Source organism: Atractosteus spatula, chromosome 3 (genome assembly GCF_055471065.1).
Source record: "Atractosteus spatula isolate fAtrSpa1 chromosome 3, fAtrSpa1.hap1, whole genome shotgun sequence".
NCBI lineage: Eukaryota > Metazoa > Chordata > Actinopteri > Semionotiformes > Lepisosteidae > Atractosteus > Atractosteus spatula.
The window spans coordinates 10,975,866-10,992,145 of NC_142708.1; the positions used below are offsets into that span (position 1 = coordinate 10,975,866).

The window sequence follows — 16,280 nt, forward strand, 5'->3', positions numbered from 1 at the left end:
TAACTTCAAACACTTCAAGGAGTTATAGCACACCAGATCAAAAAACATGTCATTTTCATTGGCGGATCTGCTGTGGCAAAAAACTGATCTACCCCGTTTTTAAAATATTTTTCTTCATAAATAAACAAAAAGGAATCCAGCAGTGGCATGATGATATATGAAATTTCATTTCTGATACCTGAGCCTGAAAATTAAAAAAAATGGAATGCTGGAAACTCAGGTTTTATGTTTTTTTTAAATAAAACATAGTTCCATTTATTTTCCAGATGTGGTTTTAATTAGATTTTTCCTCTTCACTGAAATCTCTAATCCAGAGTGATGTCTTTGGAGTAGACAGACCAGAATTGCCTTCAGTGTGAATGTAAAAGTGTCTTTGAGACCTGGCGATGTCTGCTCCCTGTGTTTGTCTTCGGTGGTGGAGTACTGCTGTGCTGCGATGCTTCTTTTTCATTGCCTTGCTGTGTCAGGTTTGAGTGTTAAAAGGCTGAGCCAGTAATGGCATTTAGTTGTTTCATTAGTCCTTCTAGACTAGCCATTTGTTCACTCAAGTCATCTTGTTCATATACCTGGAATCAAACAGACACATTTCAATGTGATATACCTTACAACACAACCGTACTTCATAGTCATGCGTTCTCACACACAATGCTTATTTGTCTTCTTTAGAACAACTCTCATATATACTCCTTAAATTAGTCCTGGGGCCAGATTAAATCAATGGTACAAATTACAAACCCAGAACCTGTCACTGGGGATAAGCATGAAAGCTCCGGCAATCAGAAGGCTACTATCAAGTGAAGCTTGGGCTGATGTTTTGTATTAATAGGAGTCTTAATGCAATGACATAGGTTTTATTTTCAGTCCAAAAGGTAAAATAAAGTCACAAACGCAAATAGGGTAATGTATAATAGGCTGACAGCCAATGAAATTTTACGTAGACCTAAGAACCTTAAATAAACAATCCGATTTGCTGGCTCCAAAGTACAAGACTGTTGCATCATTTTTTTCCACAGGTTAATAGCATGCTTAGTCACTGCATCTTATCTGTCCTCAACAGTACTCTCTTAGTTCTAGAAAAAAAATGTTTTCTATAAAAAAAAAGAAATAACAACAATCCAAGTGGATGATCCATAATGCTGCTCAATTAAAACCAATCAGGGTTAAAGACATATTAAATGCTTATTAGAGCTGAAATGAATAATCTTATGTTGCATTTGACAGTAGGTATTTATGGTCAACATACAGATGCAGCCATTCAAAATGCGCGGGCGATACCGCATTATTTTCCGGTACGCTGTACGCAGTCTACCGCAAGCTACCGGTAAATACCGCGAGTTACCGGTAAATACCGCTAGCAAAATAATAGTATCCGGAATTTCCGCAAGGTGGAGCTAATAAAGCTCAACCTCTCATGTTTGAGCTGTAGCCATCAAAGTCTTTAACGAAGATATTAATAATAGTATTAATAATAAATGACCTTGGACAAGCTGTAAACTCAAAGTATTGCCCTGGTCCACATTCTTTTTTTCATTGACCGTCTTTGTAAAAGTAACGCCACAGCATTTCGCAATCACGCATTTTTTTCCAATCATGCAAAGTACAGTGATTCACCATGCCTTTCACATGCTCATAAAAGAGATTGATTTAGGGACATAAACATATTACCGTATGCAAACTGTACTGTATACAGTATGTATATGTATATTTAATGTCTTAACTGTGCCCGTTTAAGTATTGAATATTCATATCTAATTTTACCACTGAAGGGAAATCTTAGTAGCTGAGCATAAAAAGAATAGGAGCATACTGCAACGCGTGTGAAGGCCATAAACGATATTAATTTTGGAACATAAACATACAGTATATGGCTGGTCTCGGTACTTTAAAGAAAACATACACGAAACATGGTTTCATTATGACCAGAATCTTGAGATATTTTTAACTTGATTTACAGTATTTGAGAGGTATGTCTTAACACCGATACTACAGTGCTTAAGTACTACTCACGTATATGTTTCTAGGTTTATATTATGCATTTCATACGGTCAAATTACTTTTGAGCAACTAATAAGAAGCGCGAAACGGTATGCGTTTTACTTTCGTTTCGTGCTGGGACCCGTGGATTGATTAGAGATATCAAGTACATACAAGTCATTTTTTAAATGTTGTAGTTCGTCTTGAAAAAATGTTACGAGTACATCATCTATCAACAATTACACAGGTTCTGTTTCCATATTGCGGATTTTGGTTACGTAATATTATTTTCTAGATTTCACGTTGTGAATATATGATTTGGGCAAACAGAGCCGCAAAGAAGTACATTATGGGTTGTTGTTTTTTTTTGCAGTTTTATCTAGAACAAGCGATGCTTAAACCTTTGTCTGATTCTTGTGAAACTATCCACACGACAGTTACAGTACCTAGGAGTTGACTTCAGTGATGTCACTGATGGGATGTTTCTAAAAATCCATCCTCTGTAAAACGTCTTCTCTAGTTGTCCTGCATATGTATTCGCTAATGAAGCTGTGTGTTCTGAGCCTGGATCTCTACATTTCTGTATGAACCACCTTAGAGGGCTAAAGACAGCTTGTGTTTAAATTGAGTGTAAGGCAATTTATGCTTCTAAAGTCATGGTCAGCATTTTTGTACTGTGCTGTAAACTTGTTCTGTGCCTAGTCACATTATTTTATAGCGTTTTCATAGCGTTATCAAATCTGGTGGCGCTGTGTTAGTTTCCTGACTCCCATGTCACATGGTCTGTGATTGTAACCTGTAATACCGGTTTAATTCGTCACAGCCAGCACTCCGGTTGTAAAGTAGAAGCAGGCGAGATTTCCAGCGAAAAACACCTCCCCCTTCTTCAGGTGTGAGGGTCTTCTGCTCAGAATGAAACGCTAAAATGTAATGTAGGCTCTGAATGGGTTCTGACTTGCTTTAACAAAATATGTTTACAAATCCTTTCACCTGGCATTTTCGTAGTTAGAAATTATGGAACGCTCTGTTAAAAGCAAGGGAGTTTTTATGTCCGTTGCAGTTCTTTTGCAACATGAATATAATTATATCGTTATTAATTTCTTGAGATACGCGATTCCATATTATATTCCCTTTTAATCAAATTCTAAAAGTATGGTTGTTGACTCCGGTATCGCGTTAGTTAAAGACTTCGATGCTTAAAATGTTTAGGAGAAATGGAATACTGGTGTGTATGTTTTCTTTAAAGTACCGAGACCAGCCATATACTGTATGTTTAAGTTCCAAAATTAATATCGTTTATGGACTTCACACGCGTTGCAGTATGCTCCTATTCTTTTTATGCTCAGGCACTAAGTAAAAGGAGATGCTTCATATTGCTTGACTAATTTTAAAAACTAAGTTAGAAATGCAGACGCTCCCTCGGTGCGCTGCTCTGGTGCGCCGGCTCTTACACAGTGCCTGTCTGCCGTAAGCGTTACAATATACATACCCAACACTGCTTGTACCCATCTGTCATGCAAATAAAACACCTTGAATTGAATTGAATTGAGGGGAGAGGGGGGAATACTAAAGGCAATACTGGCTCAATACCCTCGATGGGCTTTGACGTGCTAATGCGTTGGTTTAACAGTCCGGGTGTGGCAGGCTTCCAATGTCAACTCGACTCGATTGGAAGACAATGAACGTATTTTGTGATATTTAGAAATATAAATTTGTTTGGTGCGAGTGAGGTTTTATTTAATCTCTGACCAAGGGAAACGTTTCATTTTTTCAAAGAAATGTTTGTTAAAAAATAAAGTCATAGTTCTATGGGATTCAATCACAGACCATGTGACAAGGGAGTCAGGAAACTACTCTAACACACAGCGCCACCGGATTTAATAACGCAATAAAAACGCTATAAAATAATGTGACTAGGCACAGAAAAAGTTTACAGCACAGTACAATAATAAATGCTGACCATGACTTTAGAAGCATAAATTACCTTACACTCAATTTAAACACAAGCTGTCTTTCTGTATGAACCTCTAAGCTGGTTCATACAGAAAATGTAGAAATGCATTAGCCTGATTATGATTAAAAAACACATAATTAAACACGCGTTTGCGATTTAAATCAGAACACGATTTAAATCAATATAAATGTTTATATTGTAACGCATACTGTCCAGCCTCCATTTCTCTATAAAAATTTACTCTGTTGCACACACACACACAATAGAAGGAGGAACCGCTGTCAGAAGGGAAGATATGTTCAAAATATCGCAAATATCGTTCATGTTGCGATATTTTGAAATATAAAAGTCAATTTATTGTCCATAATATCGCTATTCTATTTTTTCGAAGAAATGTTTGTTAAAAGAAAAGTCCGGCACCAACTGGATTCGATCACACAACCTCCCAGTTGCTAGTCACGCACCTAGACCAGTCGGCTAGAAGACAGCTCGCATGAACAGGCAGGCGAAAAAGCCCTACACAGCCCTGTCGCAGCACACGAATACCGTTATTAAATTCTTTAGATACGCGATTCCATATTATATTCCCTTTTAATCAAATTCTAAAAGTATGCTTGTTGACTCCGGTATCATGTTAGTTAAAGACTTCAAAGCTTAAAATGTTTAGGGAGAAATGGAATACTGGTGTGTATTTTTTTCTTTAAAGTACCAAGACCAGCTACAGTATATACTGTATGTTTATGTTCCAAAATTAATATCGTTTATGGCCTTCACACGCGTTACAGTATGCTCCTATTCTTTTTATGCTCAGCTACTAAGATTTCCCTTCAGTGGTAAAATTCAATATCTACAACGGGCACAGCAAAGACGTTTTTACTGTAAGTCTTTCTACGACAGACCAACGGACCACGAGTGCCCCTGTCGGTCAACCAATCACGTACTGCGGTGCCACGCGTCATCTTGCGTCATACTGAGCGACGTCACCTGCGGTACGTGTCTGTGACGCGCACTTTGAATGGCTGCATCTGTACAGTACTTCTTATTCTGTACTGCAATTCAGTCAATTTCGATTTCTTCCACATATTCATGTAAGATGTATTTATTAATAACACTTTTAGGAAAGAAAGCACAAAGGGTTGATAGATCAGGTACAAACTGTTTTGTTTGTACCTGACCTTTTTTATTGTTAGTGTTACTGGCCCACACTATTGACAGATCAGTTGGCAATTTAATTGTCTGTGCGCTGTCTAATTCAGAGTGTCTATATCCAGCCTCTTTGCTCTACCCTTTAGAATCAGCTTTCTAGCACAACCCAAATTAAAACAACTAGAAAGCACCCCTGGGATACTTCAATCACTTTGTTAAGTGCTGTGTTGTAGGCCCATTCTCCATATCACCAGCAGTATAGACTTAGATTCAGATCTTAGCTTTAACAAATGCAAACAAAGCAGGGTAAAACAATAAAATAATTCAGCACAAGCATTATACAGAACTACACTGAGATATTGGGGTATTGCTTAAATGTGTATGAACACTCACTATGTGAAGATTACCAACATACTTAAAGTCAAGGAATTTTGAACTCATTCTAAGCAAATTTCACATCTTCATTCAATTAGTATGCACACCTGACATTTTTGAACTGACAGAAAAAAGTAATGGTGAGGTACAGGATGTGCTGATCTTGAACAATTGTCCATGACTCATATTTCAGTCTTGCTATTCCAGTAAAGCTGTCAGATTTGTACAGAGAAAAAAGTGTGTTTTGAAATTGACAGAATGCCAGGTGTTGACTGTTACTCACAAGTGTTGTGCCTGTGTCTTAAACACATTTTCTTTCCAAACCACATGACTTTTGAAAAGCAACAAAAGCATATGCACAGCATCCAATTAAGGTAGACTGAGTGCAATAAAATTCCAAAAAGAGAAATAGAAGAGAGCAAATATAAGAATCAAACAATGAGACTAACAGTAAAAGTCAACGATCAATGCCCCCGTATTTCTTTTGAGAGACTCCATGTTTGATGCGAAAAGGCCAGATCAATTCCTCCGATATGCAAGATGGGAAGAAGCCTCCTGACCTTTGCATTTGCAATCTCCTTATACTGTACTCTGCCTTGCATTTCTCATTATTTTTCCTGTTCCTATAAAGCATTGTAGAGTCTAATGCATCACTGAGGTCTGCAGCATGTACATATGCTAGATGCAGTATTCAAAATTTAAAATATTTCACACTTGTGTTCTATAATTCACATGTTCATGATGTACATGCAATTTTCCTTTTTCCATAGGAGTGAAGTCAAATATCTCTGAGATGTTAACTAGTAAGTGTGACGAAAAGAACAAAAAGCGATCTTTGTAACAAATGTTGAAAAGCTGAAGGAAACACTGCAAAGTCTTTATATCATTCTTGAGCTCTGTGGTACAGAACCAGACACAACCAGAGTAGAGACTAATTTTCTTCATGCATGTCAGGGAGTTGCTGTACTGTATATTAAGTACATACTTTTAAACAAAAAAGCTCTACTAAATTTCAGTGGTTATCAGGTGTGCTTTTGTGCTGCAACAGTGATGGTGTCTATGGGACACTGCCTCTTTTCTATTTATAATATTTTCATGGTGCCAAATTGGATACATTCAGTGATATTTTTTTCTAATTCTGAATCTTTTATGCACATAAAAATGATGGTACTTAAAACTTCAAGAATGACATAAGCTATTGATTCATTGTTTAATTTTACATGCTCTTAGTAGCTGATCCATTATATATAGAGCATATATGGTCTTTTCTTCTGTTTTATATGGACCAGGAATCTATTCAAACATGGTGTTTTAAGGTGGAAGAGTTTAACGTAATAAAAACAAAGAAAATACTTTGTCACTTTACACAGCACTATGCACAAACATACAGTATACAGTATGTCCTTCAGTGGCAATAAAAAGGGGCATCACTTCAGTGTAAAATGTAATGCAAGTGCTTCTTTAAATCCAGTCCATACCCTTGTGGGGATCATTATTTAATATTTATAAGGTTTGAAAGTTTGATGCACTTAAGTTTTTATTTACTGTACATCCCAATTTTAAATTATACACATATATCGAACTTCAGTAATTTACATCTGTTAAATATTTTTAATTACCTCAGGAATTTCAGATATATGGAATGCCATCGTATTAACAGTTTGAACTATCCTTAACCACATGTGGACAAATCTGATAGCCATTCGATCCCAGTGCTAATAGCTATTTGGATGAATTGTGTTTTGAGATTAGAATCCAAAAATACTTTGCCCCAGCCACTTTGTAAGAGACTAAATCTTTGCCAAACGTGAAGGGAATAACATGGGAAGAGTTACAAGAAAGGCTAGTCGAGATCATTTAGAATTGGTAAAATTAAAACTCTGTAAATTCAGCAAACAGCAGGTTTCTATGACAGTATTCTGTGAGGTCTCACTTTTACTGTTGAGATTGTGAAAATGGTGGAGTATCAAAGAGTAAAAAGTGGCTTGTTTAGCTATTTGTAGTAAATCTTGACTGCAACGATGTTTTGAGTACTTAACGTTATGTAGTTTAAATGGAAAGATAAAGCATATCTTTACAAGTTTGAGAAGATGAAGGACCCATACTGAATGTTGAAATATATTGTGAACCTGCATGTGATCTTTTGACAAGGACTGAAGTTACTAATTTGATAGAGTTTCACATTTTTTTTCTCAAGTCAAGTCTGAATCCCTGTATAGCAGATATGGATGGTGAATTGACCTCATTCATCCTCTTTCTTTAGATCTTAATTACTGTACCTAAGCAGCAACAGCGTGTTATCACCTTCTTTGGATCTTCTGAAGCTCGTTAAAAACCAGAGGACATTTTTTTTGTTTGCCTGTCATAAGGGCTCGCTGTATAAGAACCGATAGATACAGCACAACGGTGATTTTAAATCTACAGGATGAGAGTGATATTAAGCTCATCTACAATCCAGACAACATCATTACGTACACACAGAACAAAATTTTCACTGTGCGCTGTAGATGGAGATCACTTACACTGGCTGGGTCCTCAGGCTGTTTGTTTCCCTCTTCAGTGACCTCGGGGGCAGTGGGCACAGACACTGGAAGGAGTGGCGACCTTGCTTTTCCGGCGAGACCCAGAGATGCGGTCTTGACTTGAGCCTTGGGGAGGCTGGCTCCTGTGAACGACAAATCATAATCCCCAGTTACTAGTATGAATGAATTTATTCCGGTGGGTAGCTGCGTCAGCATGCGTAGGCTGCAAAGGCTCACCCGAAGAAGGCTCCACAGCCGAAACGTTGTTTTCTTTCTTCTCTTTTCAGCATGGAATAAACCTATTACTTGTTCCTTGGCATGAATTTATTGTTTTTCTGGCTGTATTGTATACGTGTCATTTATATTTTGACAGTTTTTTTTTTTAAATGGCACAAAGATTGCAGAGCTTTAATGATTCTGTTTCTGTTATAAATCTATAGCATATTTATTCTCAGAGTGTGGTGCTTTATTAATATTATTTATGGGCACACATTGAGATTTGCTTTATGAATAGCAAAAAGAAATCCTACAGAAAATCCTGTCTTAGAGCATGCACAGCAAACAATGGTATGATAGAGTGGTGACTGGAGGACAGCAGGGACAGCAGAGAGCAGTATGGACCTAATGATTCAAGGAAGTATCAATCAGAATCTTCATTAGACACCTGGGTTGTATATTATCTGCATAATTTAACACTGGCAGGTGTGGCACCTGCTAGACAGACAAACACCACAGGGAAAGGGGAAAGCTCTTCCAAATAACAGGCTTTGCTTCCCTCAGGTTTCATATCATGAATGCCTGCTGTGGCTCACTGAACCTGCAATGCTATAAAGCATAGAATCCTCATTGCGTCTAGCCAGACAAGAGCCCCTGCTGTCCAACAGAATAATACTATTGTAATCCTATAAAGTGAGAGGGCTTTATAACGTGTGTCCAGCACATGAACTGATGCAATATTATTCTTTCAGACAGCTGATACTGTACACAGCTTTACTGCCGACTCTTTAACACCTACAGTATAACATGATTAATTCAATGCTTTGCAAGATGTGAGTTTATTATGAAAAAACACTAATCTCTATAGCTGTTAGTGATATTGGCGATGTCTAAGATTTCAGATGTCTAAAAATTCAGATATAATTAATTCTTGGTCATTCAACTATAAATGCACATTAAAATGACATTTTTAATGAAAATTAAAAAAAACTGCATGTCACCTACAGTATCCCTGCAATCAGGGCAATAGAGCCATTTCTATACTATTAACACCTGCTGCAGCTTGCTGCTCCAGCTTAATTACACATGTCACCCACTGTTTGCACTGCTTCTGCTACCAAACAGCTCTAAATACCCATTGTAATCCTGAGTTGATTAGATATAATTAGCTCCCTGTACTCAACAGCTACCAGCTAGCCAATAGACTATACAGTATATGGCTAGTCTCCATTAGCATCTACAGTATTAGGGGAGCTGCCATTTGCCATTTGAGAAAGAACAAACATACAGTAATAGCATGACAACGGGAAGCTAAAATCATACTTTTGAAACTTTTATAGTTAAACCACAGAAACTGCCATCTTATATAACGGTAAGATCTGTTCTGTAATGATGACAATATTTTCTCAGCAGCAAACACCAGTGGCATCGAAGTTTCATGGAGACAGAGCAGGTTCCTTACTTTATAAGACTACAGACTGAGTATTTTACGAGTTTATTTCTGTTTTGCTTTATCTTCTTCCATTAATGGAACATGCTTAATTCCTTTTTCTGTCCATCCCCCTGCTCAAGAGCAAATGAAGATGGCAGGCTACAATTCAATCTCAAAAGAAGTATTACTGGAATTATACATCTTTTTCCATCTCCCATCCCAGAAGTCAGAAGCCCCTGACATAATTTGTTGTGACTACAATTAATTGCCCCGTTGCTCATCAGCTGTGGTCTCACAGAGATTAGACAGCTGTATGAGGACCACTGCCATGGTAGAATTCTGGCCATCACAGAGGACAGTCACCACCCCGGGCATGAGCTCTTCACCCCACTGCCCTCAGACAAGAGATACAAGAGCATACGGACACTTACCACCAGATTCTTCAATAGCTTCTATCCACAAGCAATGCGATTGGCGAACACATTTGGCCATGCCCCTCGGACCACACCTACACCATCTACCTCATTGTAATTCTATTTAATTCACATCTGCAGTCATTGTTTACATTCAAACTGTTTACTTTTACATTTTCTACTGTTTGTATATTGTCTTGGTGCACTGTCTGCACTTAGTTTTTTTTAGCAATCAAGAGACTTTCTGTAAGTAAGAATTCCATTACCATTCCATTCCATGTACCAGTTACATAGGGCAATAAAGTTCAAGTTCACCCTTCTTAGTTTTATCACTTTACAGAAAGATATAAACTAATTATACATAAACTAAGATTGAACTAATGACTTTCTAAATTATTCTGTTTCTGTTTTCTTCATGCAGAAAAAAACAATTTTGGCCATAATCATGAGATTCATGCTTGGAATACTATAATCTTACAACTAAACTGTCTTTGTATAGAATGTAATATTCTGTAAAAAACAGAATGCAGATGTGGAAGACATAAAGGACACATGATATACACCTTTAAATATTCCGCAACCCTTTCTCAAAAACTATATGTTTTACCCCACTAAAACAGGTGATCCTTCATGGACTATGTCATAGGAAAAGGAAAAAAAAGAATTATCTAACAATAACAGTACATTTTTATGAGGTACTGTACAGTAAATCCCACTTGGAAAAAAAAGGTTAACAATTTGAGGATGTGCTATCATCTACCTTACTACTGGGATAAAATCACTTTATAGATGTCCCACACACACTCAGAAATTCCCATGTTATGGTGCTATTTTCAAACACATCAATTCGTCCATTAGCAGCACGCTGTGTATCATAGTGAGGGTCACAGGAAGACAGAGCCTATCCCAAAATCTTTGGGTGCATAGTAGAACAGAGAGGGAAGAAGTAGGTGGGATGCCAGGATAATAATAATCATATTGTTTTTTTAAAAGCACACAGGACATGTAGGTGTTAAGGGAGTTTAGCACTTCACTGACGTAGTTGGGAGAACAATTATCCCACACTTTAAGATGAGCAGTAGTATTTTTCGTTCAAGTAGAAAGATATCCAAGGTCAGAATTAAACCCAGAACTTCAGAGATGTGAGGCCCATGATGCCCTTTGAAACAAAGTCTCACTTTATACATTAGTCAAGGATCTATTTAATGTCCACAAAAATGCCTTGCAGCAAACTGAAGGAAGACAGAATGTAGGCCTGGACAAAAAGCATACAATACTTTTCCCATATTGCTATTGCTTTTAATAACTCACTTCACATTTGTCACTGTACAGTCAATACCAGCCAGCACAGGGTCAGCCATTGTACAGCACCCCTGGAGCAGTTGGGGTTAAGGGCCTTGCTCAGGGACCCAACAGAGTAGGATTCCTCTGCTGGCCACAGGATTTGAACCAGCAACCCTCCAGCCACAGGCACAGATCCTTAGCCACAGTGCCACTGCTCCACCCAGCTGAAAGTTCCAACTACCTATCGGTACTATACATGTATGTCTTTGTCCTTTCCACCTGATCATTATGTTTTACTGCACGCAACTGTGAAAGGCAGGTTAGCATTTTGAGTGTGGTATTTCACTTTGTCTGCTTGAATTTACAGTCATCTTTGATTTTCTGGTATCATTGTAACTTTTAGCTTCCACTTTGAAGTTGAAAATTATTCAAATGTATTATTAGATAGGCAGAAGAATAACTTTGTGAAGGATAATTTAAATAGGTAAAGTGTTTGCAAACTAATGTCTTTTCGACTTTATCTAAAATAAAGCATGGACTCGAATAAACAGAGTGTTTTTAATTAAATAAATGTAAAGTATCTTGTAAAGTAATTTCCAACAGCACATAAATACATAAGAACAAAAGAAGACTTGGAAACAGAAGGGAAGCATTTGGCTTATCAAACTCATTTGGTCCCTTTGATGTATTAATACCTTTTATGTTGACTGCATAGGAATAGGGCTCATGACAAAATACTTAAAAGAAAAAAATAGATATCTAGTAAATGAGCTGCATCTAATGGGATGCTGACAAACTACCAAGCTTCTCCCAGAGGCCATAGCTGATAAGATAAGATCACTTTATTGGCCATATACAATTTCTTGTATTAGGAATTTGTCTTTTCACATTATGTACCCCAACTTGCTCTCCATGAGACACACAGACAAGGAGAGAAGCTTGGGGTCAGAGCATAGGGTCAGCCATTTATATGGCGCCCCTGGAGCAGTTGGGGTTAAGGGCCTTGCTCAGGGGCCCAATGGAGTAGGATTCCTCTGCTAGCCACAGGATACAAACCAGCAACCTTCCAGCCACAGGCCCAGAGCCTTAGCCACAGAGCCACCGCAGTGCCCAAGTCTTTATTTAACTCTGCTACCAGGGCCGTCTCCAGAACAATTCGAACAGGTGGGCATTTGGTTTTAACTGGGGAGACCTGGTTTGACCGCCAGTTTGAGACATGTGACTCTACAGATGATGCTACGTTTTTTCATTCGTCATGACAGAAAAAGAAAATTAGATTGAAATGTTAGATTAGTTACATAAATAATTTTCAATATTTATAAAAACAAAAACATTTTTTTACACTTTATTAGAAAATTATTTGGGGGAGGGGGGCATTACGGCTGTGCACATTCCATTTGTATGAAGAATTTTCACCTTCCTATTTACAATACATGTTTGGACAAAAGAAATAAATAACGGCTCACATTTTGAAGAGAAAATGTAATTGTAAATGATTTCTTTAGTTTAATTTCTTCTCCAAGCCTTTAGTCCAGTTTGGCTTGAATATCAGAACAGCTGTACAGTACAGCAGAAAGACTTGCTCTATAGTCTTCTTATATCAAAAGGTGTATACTGTATAGGACAACACTCAAAATTAAGTAGTACAGATACCCTCTTCAGATAATTCAAACACAATGTTAAAAACAATAGTTTCGGGTTTACAAAATGCTCAAGTGTACTGTGTGAATTAATATTTTATGAGAAATGTTCTTATTTCTTCACAGAAACCTACACTGAAAGCAAACTCCTGTCTGCCAGAGTTATCAGAATCCAGATTTATAGAAGTGTATAGTATTTGCAGAAAAGTGGATTTTCAACCCTCCTACCAGGGACAGTGCTACTGTATACTTAGTTGGCAATTGGAGGTTGGAACAGAGGTAGGGCCTTTTTTATTTAGTCAACATAATTAAAAATGTAAAATGCAAATGTGTTGGTTTGCAGATAAGTGAAGAACTGCCACCTTGGCATTTAAAAAATACAAAGTTTTATGTGCACCGCCAATAAAATTCCAGATTCAAAGCAGATAATTCCTGCAGGATTGAACTGTACCTTGGGCCGGCTTAAGCCCATCACAGATTTCCTTGCCAGATGATATCTATTGATTCAGGGAGCTAAATCCATCTTTTAGAGTAAAATAAAAAAATAACTCTAGACGTCTCCTTTTCTGCCTGTTTATGATGGCTCGGACAATGTCTGGCTAAGCAGGTCACAGAGCGCTTTTCGCCTTGAAATACCCCTTATCAGATGAGTTGAAAAGGGATCTGTCTCTGAATGGATGGCTTTTGGGTTCTGGGATAAAGAAACAAAGAAAGAATGGGATTGAAAATGAACAACATTCTGGGGTTCTGTAAAGGTCTAGCAATAAAAACACTGTAAAGTGGTGATGTTTAGTTCTCCTGCGTCCATACAATTGGTTTATTATTGTCCTTAACATGAAGAACGTTTCATATCACATGTCTGCTTTGAATTTTCTCCAGTCAATCTGTATTTCTAAGTATAATGCTTGGAATTTGCAGTAGAGAAGCACATGATGGAAAAGCTTTATTTCTTTATTCTAAAACTATAACAGCTAGTATTTCCAGCTTTCATAAAAGATTGTGGCTCGTTCAGGCTTTACAATATTACTATTTCTCTTTCTTTTTCTTTTGTTTTAGAGAAAAGATACCCCATTTACCAAAATGTACTTAGAAAACAACAGAAGATATAAAATATCCAAATATCTGAAACTGAATACAAATGTCCATCATGTCAACCATGATATTCAGGTAACTCACAGGTGATCTTACTGCACCTCCACTTTCTGAAGTTAATGTGTGATACTTTTGCTTTTCATATCAAAAAGTGTGATAAGTGATAGGCTTCCAGTGTCTCACAACAGATTTAAATTACTGTATACTAAAGCCTTTATAGCAGAGTAAATATAACACATTGGTCTCATTAATTATTATCTATGCAACCAGTTAATATATTTGATCATGATATTATGAGAATAGTTATTATGCCTGCAGACAATATTAGAGCTCATCTGATTATAAAATGACAGAAGTGTCAAACAGTAGCAAGAAACGTGCGCTGATGAATTTTCAAATGCAAAGGTAACAGTTGAATGCACCAAAAAGGCATATAGACTTTTGAATTTATTACAAGCTGTAATGATCCCATGGCTTAGAAAGAGACTGGGAATACATATTAGACATGTTGTTAGCAGTGGAATTGCAGTGTAAAGCTTCATTATTCAATTCAGTAAATCAATCCACCAAGATTAGACTAGACTTCAGCAGTGACTTCTGATGAATGCTGGCCCTGTGTTTCATTTGAAAATTACAGAGCATGCATAGACTAAAGACACAACAATGTTCAGAACATTAGACACTGGAATATGGATGTGATCCATATGCAATGACTTTGGCGGGACTCCTCGTGACTTTTTTCATGCTTGTACTCAGCTAATGGTGGAATTTAAAGTTCACACCAGGTTCTGATTGGTGGATACCTAATTTGAATGCTCCATGTGGCCAATATGATACATGACAATTGAATTTGCTTGTACGTAACTTATTTGCAAACGATGAGTCAAACATAAGAATAGACTTAATTTCATAAGAATATTTATACTCACTATGTTTATACTCACAAAGTTTATACTACGATATATAGTATGCTATACTCACTATGACAAACCATTATCAATAGATGTCTACAATAATCCACATACAGGATCTTTTCTCCACCTTCTGTGAGTGCCCCCATTGCTCTGACAAAAGGGTCTTGTAGTGTGTTTGTGGCATAAAGGTAAATGAACAGAGACAGGAATGAAACCTGATTGAACTTGCAGAGAAAGTTAATGAAACGGCACATGGCATTTTGCATTTGTCTTTTTTTCATTAATGCTGATTAAAACTTTTCAATACTGCGGATCGTTATGTGCTGTACTACAATGACCAAAAATATGTCTGCACTGTAGTTTGCAACGATTCCATCAATTTATTCTCTCTGCATGCGTCTTCATCTGGGTGTAACCGCTCAGGGTATTTATTGAAAAGTGATGAGTGGCACCAGACCACAAGGCCATGCTGTGCAACACCTGAGTAAACATTGCAATGCACTCACAGTCTTGTCTATTAGTTAACTATCTTAGAAGCAATTTGATTGTCACCTGTGCATATTGGGTTCAGTGTAAATGATGTACATGACTTTAGGGAAACAGTGGTCAAACTCACAGAAGGGACACAGAGGGAATAGCAGCAGTTTTCTTTCTTATTTACGTAAAAATAACTATTTTGTTATTCTTCTTGCATTCACCAAATTCATTGACTGCCCCCCCCCCACTTATTTATTTCTTCCATGTTCTGTATCCTCTCACACCACAAAACTGCAGAAACAGTTCAATGCCTTACAGTCAGAATAGCAGGAGAGAGAAAAAAATCAAAAACTCAATTTTGCAGCACAATGAAGTACTTTTTAGTCTTGTCATCCTGCTGACTTATTGATCTCTGTGAGATTGAATAGGCACTAATGCAGGGAGGATATTTTCAGATATATTCAGGATTACCACAAAGATAAAGTGGGCTAAAAAAAGAACATAAATATTGTCATAACAATGCGGAGCTTAAATGTGCAAGGAAAAGACCCTCTTAAAGGGTTAGCCTTCCAATCACACATTGAGCCCAAATCGCTTCCTAATCCCAGTTTACTTCATGTACAATTACTCATTATCACTGCAATAGAAATTCAGTTATGTGCTATCCTCTTATAGGTATTATGTCAAATCTGTGAATGACCAAGCTCAATACTTCATTTTATATTTTTAGCCTCTGATTAAAACTTTTTAGACAATTCCCTTCCTTGTTTATCTGATAGTGTGGTCTGATGAAACTTATTTTTATTAATTTACTTATCAGAATCAGTACCCAGACAGGCAT

At 37.2% G+C, this 16,280-nt stretch overlaps 1 protein-coding gene across 1 annotated transcript in view; it reads right to left on the reverse strand.

Moving 5' to 3' along the window:
* Positions 1–476: 476 nt before the first annotated feature.
* Positions 477–16,280, reverse strand: part of dcc (DCC netrin 1 receptor) — a 369,239-nt gene continuing 353,435 nt past the window's right edge. Inside the window, exons 28-29 of the mRNA XM_088910726.1 lie at positions 7,972–8,114; positions 477–566 (exon numbers count right to left, since the gene is read on the reverse strand). Coding sequence (XP_088766852.1) covers positions 477–566; positions 7,972–8,114 — 233 coding nt within the window. The remainder of the gene's footprint in view (positions 567–7,971; positions 8,115–16,280) is intronic.